At 39.6% G+C, this 18,072-nt stretch overlaps 1 protein-coding gene across 8 annotated transcripts in view; it reads right to left on the bottom strand.

The window, feature by feature from the left end:
- ARHGEF9 (Cdc42 guanine nucleotide exchange factor 9) overlaps positions 1-18,072 on the bottom strand; it is a 205,757-nt gene that overhangs the window by 104,746 nt on the left and 82,939 nt on the right. For all 8 annotated transcript variants that reach the window (XM_060001609.1, XM_060001608.1, XM_060001614.1 and 5 more), the window contains one exon: positions 2,227-2,418. In XM_060001609.1, the coding sequence (XP_059857592.1) occupies positions 2,227-2,418 (192 nt within the window). The remainder of the gene's footprint in view (positions 1-2,226; positions 2,419-18,072) is intronic.

Raw genomic sequence — 18,072 nt, 5'->3', positions numbered from 1 at the left:
CCCTGCAGTAACCATAAATGTATTTTGTACACCTGTAACTCTATTTCTGTTTTATAGATAAGTTCATTTGTAGCCTTTTTTAAGATTCTACATACAAGTGATATCATATGTTGTTTCTCTTTCTCTGTCTGACTTACTTCACTCAGTATGACAATCTCTAGGTCCATCCACGTTGCTGTGAATGGCATTATTTCTTTTCTATGGCTGAGTAATATTCCATTTATATATGTACCACATCTTCTTTATCCATTCCTCTGTTGATGGACATTTAGGTTGCTTCCATGTCCTGCTATTATAAATAGTGTAAGATAGCTACCATTTTACAGCAGTGCTCCTCAAACTTTAATATGTATTGTAAGTCAAATGTGAACCTTGTTAAAATGTAGATTTGAATTCAGGTCTGGAGTGGAATTAAAGATTCTGCATTTCTAACCAGCTCCCAGGTGATTCAGATGCTATTGGTCTAAGGCAGAACAGTTTGAGTGTAGGAGCTATGTCCAAGGCCTAGCATGGAGCAGAACTCCACTAAATGTTTGTGGAATGAATGACATATCAGCGGTTTGATGCCCAATGCCACGTAACATATTCGAGAGGGTAATTAAAAAATATATCAACCATTTGTATGGAGGTAGGAGGAACAGAAAAAGATAAAAGAGAGACAATGATGGATAGGTGAATAGAGGAAAAGGGAAGGAAGAAAAGGAAAACTACCTTTTCCCAAATACTTACAATATTAGATTTACTTCATTTCCTCAATAAAGTTAAGAGGTTGGTAAAATGAAGCCTACTGGACAAGTCATAAAATCAAAGGTTAGAGGAGTTAAGAGGCACCTTCAAGGCCACAGGGTTAATTAGTGACTAAGTTAAGATGTGAAAGCCAGCACTCCATGTCCACAGAGCCCTTGTTCTTTCTACCCTACCTTACTGCCTTGGGGAAGGGGGAGGAGATAACCTTTAACCTGTCTGGAAGGGGTGAAAAAATGAATTTAGGTGAAGAAAGTTAAGGCCCAAAGTCCATGGTCTTGATCTTTTCAGAGCTGCACTGTCCGATGTGGTTGCTATTAGTCACGTGTGGCTATTTAAATTAAAATGAAATAAAATTTAAAATTCCATTTCTCAGTCATACTAGCCACATCTCAAGTGCTCAACAGCCACAGATATCTGATCAGTGGCTACTGTAATGGAGACTGCAGATACAGAACATTTTCATCACTGCAGGAAGCACTGCTTCCTATTAGGCAGCACTGCTCTAAAGAAACAAGAACTTTGAAAAATGTCAGAGCTATACCATTGATTACAGAGTGGGTCCTGGACCTAATCAGTAGGTCTGGAGGACAGAAAGTAGGACCTGATCTCTTATCTGGAATAAAGGGGATGAAAATATTCAAGGTAGAGTTTTTCACTGGGTCAAGCATAACGCTATAGTGTGTGTGTGTGAGAGAGAGGGAGGGGGGGAGAGAAATCCTTCTAAAAACATTATTTTCTCTATCTCTCATTGGTTTTCTCATACCGTTTAGTAAAAGGTCCTTTGAAAATGCCAACTTGTCTCTGCTGGACTCAAGGCAGTGTGAGAAAAAAAAGGTTCTCATCCTCACTCAGGTCAGAAAGATGGAAGGGATGGAGTTAGACAATGTGGAGCCACAGTCCCTGGAGGGCAGAGTGGCATAGTGGAAGACAAGTATTACCAGGGATACTTGCAAAACATAGAGATTTCCGTGTTTTATCCCAGGCTGAGAATTCACAACTTTGCGTGGGGGGTGGGGTCAAAGAGGGCTGGAATCTGCATGCTTAACAAGCTAGCCCAGGGACTTTGGTGCACACTCAAGTTTGTAAACCACTGGCTTGGCAGGAAATGTGTTTTGCTGTAATGAAGTCAGGCCCTTACATGGGGTGGCAACAACTGGATCAGAAAACAAGAGGATAGGGATAGAGTTTCCGGCAGAGGGGACAGAGGGAGGCAGAGAGAGAGGGTGGGGAGAGGGAATATGAATATGAAAGTTAGACAGACAGGTAGATAGCAAAAAGGGGAGAAATAAACAGAGAGACTGAGAAACCCCAAGGGAGGAGTCTCACCCACAGAACAGAATCTACGAGGTTAGTCAAGCTGTGTTTCCTAATATCTTGGGATTTTCACAGGTACGGCCCAGGAAGCTTGTCATTTCTTCATGGAAGTGCCCTCTACCCCACCCTGAGTGCCCTCACATGCACCATCATAGCTGGGCCTACCTCACAAATGTCCTTTAGGTGCTTGATGTAATGACGCTCGGTGCTCATGATCTCATTGATTACGTTGGCTCGCATCTGGTCCCGGTTTTGGAGTGGCCGGCCCAGACAAAGGCAGTCTGAGTTGGGGTCCAGGTGCCCATTCTGAACGTCACTGGGCCCTTCCTCCACCCCATCCTCCTGGTTCACCCAGAGCTGTAGAGGCAGGCAGAAGAAGAATAACAGGTCAGCTTCCTTCTTTGAGAAGTTTTCAGACAAGAAGAAAAAGGACAAACTAAATTATTCAGGTATTCAGAGAACCTTCAATCAGAGCCCTATTAAACTGAATGCCTGGCCTGGCTCTAGGGTGACTTGCTGGTCCTAGGCATGAGTCTATTCCTCTCTAGGCCTATGGTGACCTATCCATAAAATGGAGGGTGGAGAAGAGTAGGACTAAACCATCTATAAGTGTCTTCCTGGCTAGGAAGGTTTCAGAGGAGAAAAGAGTTATGGCAAGCAGAACTCATTCATGCTGGAGCATATCTAGGCAACACAGCTGTGTCAAAAAATATGTATTAAATTACACATCTTGGGAGGAGAGGTGTCCAAGATAGTGACATAGGAATACCCTTAGCTCACCTCCTACCATAGACACACCAAATCTACACCTATATAGAGAGCAATTCTTGAGGGCTGATTGAACAGCCATTGCACATAAAATGACCAGATAGAAATGAGAGGTAAAGGTGGAGACATGGTATATGTGGGAACCACACCTCTGTAGTAGCAATTTGCAGTAGGGATAGGTATTGCTGGGGGGCATAGGCACAGACTCACCTACCTTGGGAAACAGCAAAAACATAAAACCCAGCAGGTTAAAGAGCAGACTCACAGTCTTAGAAAACAAACTTATGGTTACTGGGGGGAAGCGTTGGGGAGAGGGATAGATTGGGAGTTTGGGATTGACATGTACACAATGCTGTATTTAAAATAGATAACCAACAAGGACCTACTGTATAGCACAGGGAACTCTGCTCAATATTCTGTAATAACTTAAATGGGAAAAGAATTTGGAAAAGAATAGATACATGTTTATGTATAACTCAATCACTTTGCTATATACCTGAAACTAATGCAACACTGTTAATCAAATATACTCCAACATAAAATAAAAATTAAAAAAATAAAAATAAAATAAAGAGCACCTAGACTGTATAGTAATGAAAATTCATTTACTAACACTAGAACTTCTGCCAAATGGGCAAATAACTGTTGGAACCCCCAGAGGCAGTGCAACTAAGGAACACAAACAGAAATCTTTCTGTGCAGCTGCACAAGCCGCAGATTAAATCCCCGAGATCAGCTTGGTAAATCCTGTGTCTGTGGAATACCTGAATGGACGAGTGGTCCCACAACAGAGACTGGTCTAGGCTTCCTAGGAGTGGACTATGGGGGGTAAGTAAACGTGGGAGTCGGGCCAGGTCAGAGTGTGAGCTGGCCCCACAGTGCCCACAGCAGGTCCAGAGACCCACCTATAGGTATTGGAGGGCTTCCAGGGGAGGTGGAGATTGGCTCTGGCTCACTGTGGGAGCAAGGACGCTAACAGAGGAGGCCCCAGGAAAATATGATTATTACTATTATTCATTTTTGTTTGTTTCATTTTATTCAGTTGTTGGTGGTGTTGCATTTATTATTTTTTCTTTTATTTTTAATTAAAAAGTTTTAAAGATATATGTTAATTTTTCTATTTTTAATTTACTTTTTTGTTGTGTTAGAGTTTTTTTCTTGTGTTCTTTGTTTTTTATTTCTTTTTTTTTGATTGTTTTATGTGTATATTTTATGTTTTTTTGCATTATTTGTTTGCTCTATATTTTTATTTTTAATTTTTTGTTTATGTTAGTCTAGTCCTAACTGTTCTCATTTTTAAATTCTTTTGTTTCTTTGTTCTATTGGTATTTTTATTTATTTTTTTCTTTATTTGTGTGTGTGTGTGTTGTATTGTTGTTGCTCTGCTGTAGGTTCGAGGTAGTTTTTGCTATTATTTTTAACATCTTTATTGGAGTATAATTGCCTTACAATGTTGTATTAATTTCTACTGTATAACAAAGGGAATCAGCTATATGCATACATATATCCCCATATCCCCTCCCTCTTGCGTCTCCCTCTGTCACTCCCTATCCCACCACTGTAGGCGGTCACAAATCACAGAGCAGATCTCCCTGTGCTATGCGGTGGCTTCCCAATAACTATCAATTTTACATTTGGTAGCATATATATGTCAATGCTACCCTCTCACTTCGTCCCAGCTTACCTTTCCCACTCCCTGTGTCCTCAAGTCCTGTGTCTGCATCTTTATTCCTGTCCTGCCCCTAGGTTCATCAGAATTGTTTTTTTTAAATCCATATATACGTGTTAGCATACGGTACTTGTTTTTCTCTTTCTGACTTACTTCACTCTGTATGACAGACTCTAGGTCCACCCACCTCACTGCAAATAATTCAATTTCATTTCCTTTTATGGCTGAGTAATATTCTATTGTATATATGTGCCACATCTTCTTTATCCATTCACCTGTTGATGGACATTTAGGTTGCTTCCATGTCCTGGCTATTGTAAATAGAGCTGCAATGAACATTGTGGTACATGACTCTTTTTGAATTATGGTATTCTCACAGTGTATGCCCAGTAGTGGGATTGCTGGGTCATATGGTAGTTCTATTTTTAGTTTTTTAAGGAACCTCCATACTGTTCTCCATAGTCATGTATCAATTTACATTCCCACCAACAGTGCAAGAGGCTTCTCTTTTCTCCACACCCTCTCCAGCATTTATTGTTTGTGGATTTTTTGATGATGGCCATTCTGATTGGTGTGAGGTGATACCTCATTGTAGTTTTGATTTGTATTTCTCTAATGATTAGTGATGTTGAGCATTCTTTCATATGTTTGTTGGTAATCTGTATATCTTCTTTGGAGAAACGTCTATTAAGGTCTTCTGCCCATTTTTGGATGAGGTTGTTTTATTGATATTGAGTGGGATGAGCTGCTTGTATATTTCAGAGATTAACCCTTTGTCAGTTGTTTGGTTTGCAACAATTTTCTCCCATTCTAAGGGTTGTCTTTTTGTCTTGTTCATGGTTTCCTCTGCTGTGCAAAAGCTTTTAAGTTTCATTAGGTCCAATTTGTTTATTTTTGTTTCAATTTCCATTTCTCTAGGAGGTGGGGTGGGTCAAAGAGTCTCTTGCTGTGATTTATGTCATAGAGTGTTCTGCCTATGTTTTCCTCTAAGAGTTTGAGAGTGTCTGGCATTACATTTAGGTCTTTAATCCATTTTGAGTTTATTTTTGTGTATGGTGTTAGGAAGTGTTCTAATTTCATTCTTTTACATGTAGTTCTCGAGTTTTCCCAGGGCCACTTAAGGAAGAGGCTGTCTTTTTTACATTGTATATTCTTGCCTCCTTTATCAAAGATAAGGTGACCATATGTGTGTGGGTTTATCTCTGGGCTTTCTATACTGTTCCATTTAACTATATTTCTATTTTTTGTGCCAGTACCATACTGTCTTGATTACCATAGCTTTGTAGGATAGTCTGAAGTCAGGGAGCCTGATTCCTCCAGCTCCATTTTTCTTTCTCAAGATTGCTTTGGCTATTCAGGGTCTTTTTGTTTCCATACAAGTTGCAAAATTTTCCATCCTAGTTCTGTGAAAAATGTTATTCGTATTTTGATAGGGATTGCATTGAATCTGTAGATTGCTTTAGGTAGTACAGTCATTTTCACAATGTTGATTCTTCCAGTGCAAGAATATGGTATATCTCTCCATCTGTTTGTATTATCTTTAATTTCTTTCATCAGTTTTTTACAGTTTCTTTGTATAGGTCATTTGTCTCCTTAGGTAGGTTTATTCCTAGGTATTTTATTCTTTTTGTTGCAGTGGTAAATTGGAGTGTTTTCTTAATTTCTCTTTCAGATTTTTTGTCATTACTGTATAGGAATGCAAGAGACTTCTGTGCATTAATTTCATATTCTTCTACTATACCAAATTCATTGATTAGTTCTAGTAGTTTTCTGGTAGCATCCTTAATATTCTCTAGGTATAGTATCATGTCATCTGCAAACAGTGACGGTTTTACTTCTTTTACGATTTGGAATCCTTTTATTCCTTTTTCTTCTCTGATGGCGGTGCCTAAAACTTCATAAACTATGGTGAATAATAATGGTGAGAGTGGACAACCTTGTCTTGTTCCTGATCTCAGGGGAAATTGTTTCAGTTTTTCACCATTGAGAAAGCTGTTTGCTGTGTGTTTGTCATATATAGCCTTTATTATGTTGAGGAGGTTCCCTCTATGCCCACATTCTGGAGAGTTTTTTATCATAAGTGGGTGTTGAATATTGTCGAAAGCTATTTCTACATTTATTGAGATTATCACATGGATTTATCTTTCAATGTGTTAATATGCTGAATCACAATGATTGATTTGCTTATATTGAAGAATCCTTGCATTCCTGGTATAAATGTCACTTGATCCTGCTGTGTGATCCTTCTAATGTGCTGTTGGATTCTGTTTGCTAGTATTGTGTTGAGGATTTCTGAATCTATGTTCATCAGTGATATTGGCCTATAGTTTTCTTTTTTTGTGACATCTTTGTCTGGTTTTGGTATCAGGGTGATGGTGGCCTCATAGAATGAATTTGGGAGGGTTCCTCCCTCTGCTATATTTTACAAGAGTTTGAGAAGGATATGTGTTAGCTCTTCTCTAAATATTCGATAGAATTCACCTGTGAAGCCATCTGGCCTTGGGCTTTTGTTTGTTGGAAGATTTTTGCTCACAGTTTCGATTTCAGCGCTTGTGATCGGTTTGTTCATATTTTCTATTTTTCCTGGTTCAGTCTCGGAAGGTATTACTTTTCTAAGAATTTTTCCATTTCTGCCAGGTTTTTCATTTTATTGGCATATAGTTGCTTGTAGTAATCTCATGATCCTTTATATTTCTGCAGTGTCAGTTGTTCCTTCATTTTCATTTCTAATTCTGTTGATTTGAGTCTTCTTTTCTGTGTGTGATGAGTCTGGCTATACGTTTATGAATTCTTTTTTTCCCAAAGAATCAGCTTTATGTTTACTGATTTTTGCTATTTTTCCCTTCATTTCTTTTCATTTCTGATCTGATCTTTATGATTTCTTTCCTTCTGCAAACTTTGTTTTTTTTAATTTTTGTTCTTCTTTCTGTAATTGCTTTAGGTGTAAGGTTAGGCTGTTTATTTGAGATTTTTCTTGTTTCTTGAGCTGAGATTTTATTGCTATAAACTTCCCTATAGAACTCTTTTGCTACATCCCGCAGGTTTTGGGTCATCGTGCTTCACTGTTATTTGTTTCTGGGTATTTGTTGATTTCCTCTTTGATTTCTTCAGTGATCTCTTGGTTATTTAGTAGTGTATTTTTAGCCTCCATGTGTTTGTAATTTTTACAGTTTTTTTCTTGCAGTTAATATCTAGTCTCATAGTGTCGTGGGCTGTAAGCATACTTGATACAAATTCAAATTTTCTTAAATTAACCAAGGCTTGATTTGTGATCCAAGATATGATCTATTCTGGACAACATTCCATGACCACTTGACAAAAAAGTGTATTCTGTAATTTTTGTATGGAATGTCTTATAAATATCAATTAAGTCCATCTGGTCTAATGTGTCATTTAAAGCTTGTGTTTCCTTATTTATTTTCATTTTGGATGATCTGTCCACTGTTGAAAGTGGGGTTAAAGTGCCCCACTATTTTTGTGTTACTGTTGATTTCCCCTTTTTGACTGTTAGCATTTGCCTATGTATTGAAGTACTCCTATGTTGAGTGCATAAATATTTACAATGGTTATAACTTCTTCTTGGATTGATCCCTTGATCATTATGTAGTGTCCTTCTTTGTCTATTTAATAGTCTTTATTTTAAAGTCTATTTTATCTGATATGAGAATTGCTACTCCAGCTTTCTTTTGATTTCCATTTGCATGGAATATCTTTTTCTATCCCCTCGCCGAGTGGTATTACATGGGGCCAGGAGATTAGTGGTGGTCCAATGACCTGGACTCAGCTCCCCACCTCGCAGGTTCAGGCCCAACACCCAGCTGGAGCACCAAGACCCTGCCAGCCACATGGCTCAGAAGAAAAGGAAGAAAAACAAACAAACAGATATAACCCCAAACTACATAGTAATAGCAATACTAAACAGACAAAATCACACAAAGAAACATACACACATGGAATAGCTTCAAGATGGTGGAAGACTAAGATGTGGAAATCACCTTCCTCCCCACAAATACATCAGAAATAAATCTCCATGTGGAATAACTCCTACAGAACACCTACTGAACACTGGCAGAAGTCCTCAGACTTTTCAAAATGCAAGAAACTCCTCACATACCTGGGTAGGGGAAAAGAAAAATGAAAAAAAACAGAGACAAAATAATATGGACAGGACCAGCACCTCTGGGAAGGAGGTTGAAGGAGGAAAAGTTTCCACACACTAGGAAGCTCCTTCACTGACTGAGAATGGGGCTGGGTGGGAGGAGGGGAACTTTGGAGCCAGGGAGGAGAGCTCAGCAACAGGGGTGAAGAGGACAAATTGGAGAGATTCCTGCGCAAATGATCCCTGGTGACCTGCACTGACAAGCCTAAGAGGCTTTTCTGCTCACCCGCCAGGGTAGGTGGGGGCTGGGAGCTGAGGCTCAGGCTTTGGAGGTAGGACCCCAGGGAGAGGACTGGGGTTGGCTGCATGAATACAGCCGGAAGGGGGCTGGTGCTCCACAGTAGGCCAGGAGGGAGTCCGGGGAAAAGTATGGAACTGCCAAAGAGGCAAGGGATCATTGTTTTGCCAGGCGCGAGGAGAGAGGATTCAGAGCACCACCTAAACCAGCTACAGAGTCAGGCACATGCCATGGCTATCAGTGTGGACACCAGAGATTGGCATGAAATGATAAGGCTGCTGCTGCAGCCACCAAGAAGCCTGTGTGCAAGCACTGGTCACTATCCATAGTTCCCCTTCCAGGAGCCTGTGCAGCCCACCACTGCCAGAGTCCCGTGATCCAGAGATGATTTCCCCAGAAAAGCACAGAGTGTGAATTGTCATGCTAGCCTCTGATGCCACAGACTTACACCCAATTTCGTACCCCTCCCTCCCATGGCCTGAGTGAGCCAGACCCCCTAATCAGCTACTATTTTAACCCCGTCCTATCTGTGTGGGGAACAGATGCCTCAGGCGACCTGCATGCAGAGGCAGGACCAAATCCAAAGCTGAACCCCAGGAGCTGTGCTAACAAAGAAGAAAAAGGGAAACCTACCCCAGTAGCCTTTGGAGCAGTGGATTAAAACTCCACAATCACCTTGATGTACCCTGCATCTGTGAAATAACTGAACAGATGATGAATCATCCCAAAATTGAGGCGGTGGACATTGGAAGCAACTGTAGACCTGGAGTTTGCTTTCTCCATCTAATTTGTTTCTGGCTTTATGTTTATTTTAGTTTAGTATTTAGAGTTTATTATCATTGATAGACTGGTTTATTGATCTGGTTGCTCTCTTCCTTTTTTTAAAATATATATATTTTTTTCTTTTTTCTATTTTTGGGAGTGTGTAGGTGCATGCTTCTTCATGTGATTTTGTCTGTATAGCTTTGCTTTTACAATTTGTCCTAGTTTCTGTCTGAAGTGTGTTTTCTTTCTTTTTTTTTTTTTTTTTTTTTTTTTTTTGCTGTACGTGGGCCTCTCACTGCTGTGGCCTCTCCCATTGCAGAGCACAGGCCCCGGACGCACAGGCTCACCGGCCATGGCTCACAGGCCCAGCTGCTCCGCGGCATGTGGGATCCTCCTGGACCGGGGCACAAACCCACTTCCCCTGCATCGGCAGGTGGACTCTCAACCACTGCGCCACCAGGGAAGCCCCTTTCTTTTTTTTAAAAAAATATTTTAGCACTTGTTATCATTGGTGGATTTGTTTTATCGTTTGGTTGTTTTCTTCTTTCTTTTTTTAATATTTTTTATTTTAGTAATTTTATTTTACTTCTTTCTTTCTTTCTTTTCTTTTCTTTCTTTCCTTTTATCTCACTTTACTTCTGAGCCATGTGGCTGACAGGGTATTGGTGGTCTGGCCGGGTATCAGGCCTGTGCCTCTGAGGTGGGACAGCCGAGTTCAGGACATTGGTCCACGAGAGACCTCCCATCACCACATAATATCAAACAGCGAAAGCTCTCCCAGAGATATCCACCTCAACGCTAAGACCCCACTCCACTCAATAACCAGCAAGCTACAGGGTTGGACACCCTATGCCAAACAACTAGGAAGCAGGAACACAACCCCACCCATTAGCAGAGAAGCTACCTAAAATCATAATAAGATCAGAGACACGAACACACAAAACCGGATGTGGTCCTACCCACGAGAAAGACAAGATCCAGCCTCATCCACCAGAACACAGGCACCAGGCCCCTCCAATAGGAAGCCTACATAACACACTGAAGCAACATTAGCCACTGGGGGCAGACACCAAAAACAACAATGATTATGAACCTGAAGCCTGAAAAAAGGAGACCACAAACACAGTAAGTTAAGGAAAATAGAAGCCAGAGGAACACACAGCAGATGAAGAACCAAGGTAAAATCCCACCAGACCAAACAAATGAAGGGAACGTAGTCAGTCTACCTGAAAAAGAATTCATGGTAATCATAGTAAAAATGGTTCAAAATCTTGGAAATAGAATGGTGAAAATATAAGAAATGTTTAACGAGAATCTAGAAAAAATAAGGACCAAACAAACAAGGATGAACAACACAATAAAAGAAATTAAAAATCCACTAGAAGGAATCAATAGCAGAATAACTGTGGCAGAAGAATGGATAAGTGACATTGAAGATAAAATAGTAGAAATATATACTGCAGAACAGAATAAAGAAAAAAGCATTGAGGACAGTCTCAGTGACCCCTGGGACAACACGAAATGCACCAACTAGCGAATTATAGGGGTGCCAGAGGAAAAGAAGGGAACTAAGAACATATTGGAAGAGATTAGAGTTGAAAACTTCTCTAATATGGGAAGGAAATAATTAATCATGTCCAGGAAGCACAAAGAGTCCCATACAGGATAAATTCAAGAAGAAACACGCCAAGACACATAATACTCAAAGTATCAAAAATTAAATACGAAGAAAAAATATGAAAAGCAGCAAGGGAAAAACAATAATAACATACAACAGAATCCCCATAAGGTTAACAGCTGATCTTTCAGCAAAAGCTCTGCAAGCCAGAAGGGAGTGGCAGGACATATTTAAAGTGATGAAATGGAAAAACCTACAACCAAGATTACTCTGCCCACCAAGGATCTCATTCAGATTCAATGGAGAAATTAAAATATTTACAAAGAAGCAAAGCTAAGAGAATTCAGCACCACCAAACCAGCTTTACAACAAATACTAAAGGAACTTCTGTAGGCAGGAAATGCAAGAAAAGGAAAAGACCTACAATAACAAACCCAAAACAATTAAGAAAATGGTAATAGGAACATTCATATTGATAACTACCTTAAATGTAAATAGATGAAATGCTCCAACAAAAAGACATAGACTGGCTAAATGGATACAAGAACAACACCTGTATATATACTGTCTATAAGAGACACACTTCCGACCTAGGGACACACACATACTGAAACTGAGGGGATGGAAAAAGATATTCCATACAAAGGGAAATCAAAAGAAAGCAGGTGTAGCAATTCTCACATCAGACAAAATAGACTTTAAAATAAAGTCTACTTCAAGAGACAAAGAAGGACAGTACATAATGATCAAGGGATCAATCCAAGAAGAAGATACACCAATTGTAAATACACATGCACCCAATATAGGAGCACCTGAATACATAAGGCAATTGCTAACAACCAAAAGGGGGAAATGAACAGTAACACAATAATTGTGGGGGACTTTAACACCCCACTTTCACTAATGAACAGATCATCCATAATGAAAATAAATAAGGAAATACAAGCTTTAAATGTTACATTAAACGTGCTGAAATTAAGTGATATTTATAGGACATTCCATCCAAAAACAACTGAATACACTTTCTCCTCAAGTGCTCATGGAACATTCTGCAGGATAGATCATATCTTGGGTCACAAAACAAGCCTAGGTAAATTTTAAAAATACTGAAATCTTATCCTGTATCTTTTCTGACCACAGCACTATGAGACTCGATATCAATTACAGGAAAAAAATTGTAAAAAATACAAATACATGGAGGCTAAACAATACACTACTTAATACACAAGAGATCACAAGAAATCAAAGAGGAAATCAAAAAATACCTAGAAACAAATGACAATGAAAACACAATGACCCAAAACAGATGGGACGAAGCAAAAGAAGTTCTAAGAGGGATGTTTATAGAAATACAATCCTACCTCAGAAAACAAGAAACATCTCAAATGAACAACCTAACCTTCACCTCACGCAATTAGAGAAAGTAGAACAAGAAAAACCCAAAGTTAGCAGAAGGAAAGAAATCATAAAGATCAGATGAGAAATAAATGAGAAAGAAATGAAGGAAACAATAGCTAAGATCAATAAAACAAAAAGCTTGTTCTTTGAGAAGATAAACAAACTTAATAAAATATTACCCAGACTCATCAAGAAAAAAGGTAGAAGACTCAAATCAACAGATTTACAAATGAAAAAGGAGAAGTAACAACGAACACTGCAGAAATACAAAGGATCATGAGAGTTTACAACAAGCAACTATATGCCAATAAAATGGAAAAGCTGGAAGAAATGGACAATTTCTTAGAAAAGCACAAACTTCTGAGACTGAATCAGGAAGAAATAGAAAATATAAACAGACCAATCACAAGCACTGCAATTGAGACTTTGATTAAAAATCTTGCAGCAAACAAAAGCCCATGACCAGATGGCTTCACAAGCGAATTCTATCAAACATTTAGAGAAGAGCTAACACCTATACTTCTCAAAATCTTCCAAAATATAGCAGAGGGAGGAACACTCCCAAACACATTCTACGAGGCTACAATCACCCTGATGCCAAAACCAGACAAAGATGTCACAAAGAAAGAAAACTACAGACCAGTATCACTGATGAACATAGATGCAAAAATTGTCAACAAAACCGTAGCAAACAGCATCCAACAGCACATTAAAAGTATCATACACCATGATCAAGTGGGGTTTATCCCAGGAATAAAAGGAGTCTTCAGTATACACAACTCAATTGATGTTATAAGGCACTTTAAACAAATTGAAGGACAAAAACCATATGATCATCCCAATAGATATAGAAAAAGCTTTCGACAAAATTCAACACCCATTTATGATAAAAATCCTCCATAAAGTAGGCATAGTGGGAACTTACCTCAACATAATAAAGACCATGTATGCCAAACCCACAGCCAGCATCATTCTCAATGGTGAAAAAGTGAAACCATTTCCACTAAGATCAGGAATAAGACAAGGTTGCCTATCCTTACTACTATTATTCAGCATAGTTTGGGAAGTTTTAGCCACAGCCATCAGAGAAGAAAAAGAAATAAAAGAATCCAAATTGCAAAAGAAGAAGTAAATCTATCACTATTTGCAGATGACATGATATTATAAATAGAGAGTCCTAAAGATGCTACCAGAAAACCAGTAGAGCTACTCAATGATTTTAGTAAAGTATCAGGATACAAAATTAATACACAGAAATCTCTTGCATTCCTATACACTAATGATGAAAAATATGAAAGAGAAATTAAAGAAACACTCCTATTTACCATCTCAACAAAAAGAATAAAATACCTAGGAATAAACCTACCTATGAATACAACAGATCTTTATACAGAAAACTATAAGACACTGATGAATGAAATTAAATATGATACAAACAGATGGAGAGATATACCATGTTCTTGCATTGGAAAAATCAACATTGTGAAAATGACCATACTACCCAAAACACTCTACAGATTCAATGCAATCCATATCAAATTACCAATGACAGTTTTCACAGAACTAGAACAAAAATTTTCACAATTTCTATGGAAACACCGAAGACACAGAATAGCTGAAGCAATTTTGTGAAAGAAATATGGAGCTGGAAGAATCAGGCTCCCTGACTTCAGACTATACTACAAATCTACAGTAATCAATACAGTATGGTTCTGACACAAAAGCAGATATATAGAGCAATGGAACAGAATAGAAATCCCAGAGATAAACCCATGTACATACGGTCACTTATCTTTGATAAAAGAGGGAAGAATATACAACAGAGAAAAGACAGCCTCTTCAATAATGTGCTTGGACTATGGATAGCTACATGTAAAAGAATGAAAATAGTACACTCCCTAACACCATACAGAAAAATAAAGTCAAGGTGCATTAAAGACATAAATGTAAGGTGAGAAACTATAAAACTCTTAGAGGAAAACATAGGCAGGACACTCTATGACACAAATCACAACAAGATCCTTTTTGATCCACCTCCTAGAGAAGTGGAAATAAAAACAAAGATAAACAAATTGGACCTAATGAAACTTAAAAGCTTCTGCACAGCAAAGGAAACCATAAAGAAGATGAAAGGACAGCCCTCTGAATGGGAGAAAATATTTGCAAATGAAGCAACTGACAAAGGATTAATCTCCAAATTTTACAAGCAGCTTATGCAGCTCAATATGAAAAAAACAAACAACCCAATCCAAAATGGGCAGAAGACCCAAATAGACATTTCTCCAAAGAAGACGTACAGATTGCCAACAAACACATGAAAGGATGCTCAACATCCCTAATCATTAGAGAAATGCAGATCAAAATTATAATGAGCTATCACCTCACACTAGTCAGAATGGCCATCATCAATAAATCTACAAACAATAAATGCTGGAGAGGGTGTGGAGAAAAGGGAACCCTCTTGCACTGTTGGTGGGAATGTAAATTGATACAGTCACTATGGAGAACAGTAGGGAGGTTCCTTAAAAAACTAAAAATAGAACTACCATACGACCCAGCAATTCAACTACTGAGCATATACACCGAGAAAATCATAATTCAAAAGAGTCATGTACCACAATGTTCATTGCAGCTCTATTTACAATAACCAGGATATGGAAGCAACCTATGTGGCCATTGACAGATGAATGGAAAAACAAGATGTGGCACATATATACAATGGAATGTTTCTCAGCCATAAAAATAAATGAAATTGAGTTATTTGCAGTGAGGTGTATGGACCTAGACTCTGTCATACAGAGTGAAGTAAGTCAGAAACAGAAAGACAAATACCATATGCTAACACATATATATGGAGTTTAAAAAACAAAAAAAAAGTGGTTTTGAAGAACCTAGGAGCAGGACAGGAATAAAGACGCAGACATAGAGAATGAACTTGATTACATAAGGAGGGGGAAGTGTAAGATGGACGAAGTGAGACAGTGGCATGGACTTATATATACTACCAAATGTAAAATAGATAGCTAGTGGGAAGCAGCTGCATAGCACAGGGAGATCAGCTCAGTGCTTTGTGACCCCCTAGAAGGATGGGATAGGGAGGGTGGCTTGGAGATGCAAGAGGGAGGAAATATGGGGATATATGTTTATGTATAGCTGATTCACTTTGTTATAAAGAAGAAACTAACACACCATTGTTAAGCAATTATACTCCAATAAAGATTTTAAAAAAGAAATATACACACACTCATAAAGCTAAAAAAAACAAACAACTAAAAATTAAAAAATAACTAACAGACAGAACCCTAGGATAAATGGTAAAAGCAAACCTAAACAGAGAAGATCACACAAAGAGACATAAACATACACACTCACAAAAAGAGAATAAAGGTAAAAAATAAAAATATATTTAAAAGATAATAAATTTAAAAAGTAAAATTAAATTTAAAAAAAGGAAGAGAGCAGCCAAACCAATAAATAAATCCACAAATTATAACAAGCACTAAAATCTAAACTGTGATAAATGTAAAACCATAAATCAATCAGACGCAGAAAGCAAACCCAAAGGCTAAAGTTGCTCCCAAAGTCAACCGCCTCAATTTTGGGAACATTCTTTGTCTATTCAGGTATTGTTCAAATGCAGCATTTTTCAAGTTGATTGTGGGGATTTAATCTGCTTGTCCTCAGGCTGCACGAAGTAATTCCCCCTTCTTTTCTTTGCACAGCTCCTGGGTTTCAGCTTTCGTTTTGGCCCTGCCTCTGCATTTAGGCTGCCCTCAGGCATCTATTCCCCTCACAGACTGGAGGGATTAAAGCAGCAGCTGATTAGGGCTCTATTGCTCACTCAGGCTGTATTGAGGGAGGGGTACGGTAGTTATAATTAGAATGCAGGGAGAACCTGTGGTGGGAGAAGCCAGCATAACTTCGTCACAGCCTGAGGCACGCAGTGTGTTCTCCAAGGGGAAGTTTCCCTGGATCACGGGACCCTGGCAGTTGCATGCTGCACAGGTTACCAGGGTGATGTGGGTAGTGACCTGTGCTTTCACACAGGATTCTTGGTGGCAGCAGCGGTGGTGTTAGCCATCCATGCTCATCTTTGCAGTCCGAGATGTTAGCCACATCTTGCACCCATCTCTGGAGCTTGCTTAGGTGGTACTCTGCCTTCTGTGGGCACACAGTGGGAATACTCTCTCCTTGCTCACCACTAAACAATGGTCTCTTGCCCCTCCAGCAGGTCCAGACTTTTTCCCGGACTCCCTGCTGGCTAGCTCTAGCACACTAGCCCCCTTCAGGCCATCTTCATGCAACTAACCCTAGTCCTCTCCCTGGGGTTTGACCTGCAAAACTTGAACCTCAGGTCCCAGCCTCCACCTGTGGTGGTTGGTCAGAGATAATCATCTCAGGTTTGTGAGTGCTAGTTAGCACCGATCCTCTGTGAGGGAATCTCTCTGCTTTGCCCTCTGCACCCCTGTTGCTGCACCCTCCTCCATGGCTCCAAAGCTTCCCCCCTGGCCACTCTTCATCCCCGCCACTGAAGGGGCTCCCTAGTGTGTGGAAACTTCTCCTCTTTCACAGCTCCTTCCCAGATGTTCAGGTCCCGTCCCTGTTCTTTTTTCTCTGTTTATTTCTTTTTTCTTTTGCCCTGCCCAGGTATGTGGGGATTTTCCTCTTTTTGGAAGTCTAAGATCTTCTGCCAGCTTTCAGTAGGTGTTCTGTAGGAGTTGTTCCACATGTAGATGTATTTGTGGAGAGGAAGATGATCTCCATGTCTTAACCCTCCACCATCTTGAAGGTCCTCTCTGTTTTTGCTATTTGTCTTGGGTTTTCATTTTTTTTAATTTCATTTTTTTTCTTTTTTCTCTGGCCGCACTGTGCAGCTTATGGGCTCTTGGTTGTAGAGCCTGGGATCAGGCCTGAGCCTCCATGGTGGGAGCACTGAATCCAGGACAGTGGACCACCAAAGAATTCATGGGCACAGAGAATATTAATCAGTGTGCATGCTCCCAGAGGTATCCATATCATCACCAAGACCTGTCCCCACACAGCTGCTTGCAGGTTCCAGTGTTGGACACCTAATGCCAAACAACCAGCAAGACAGGAACACAGACCCATGCATCAGCAGACAGGCTGCATGAAGTGGTATTAAGCTCATAGACACCCCAAAACAGTTCACCTGATGTGGCCCTGGCCTTCAGAGGGAAAAGACTCAGCACCACCCACCAGAGCACAGGTAACAATCCCTCCCACCAAGAAGCCTAAACAAGCCCCTGGACCAACCTCACCCACAAAGGGGCAGATACCAGAAGCAAGAAGAGCTATGACCCTGCAGCCTGATGAAAGGAGACAATAAACACAGTAGCTTAGACAAGATTAGATAACAGAGAAATATGTTGCAAATG

The sequence above is a fragment of the Delphinus delphis genome, chromosome X (assembly GCF_949987515.2).
Source record: "Delphinus delphis chromosome X, mDelDel1.2, whole genome shotgun sequence".
Taxonomy (NCBI): Eukaryota; Metazoa; Chordata; class Mammalia; order Artiodactyla; family Delphinidae; genus Delphinus; species Delphinus delphis.
Note: the sequence above shows the minus strand (reverse complement) of the source record. Positions and strands in the feature narration are given on the sequence as shown.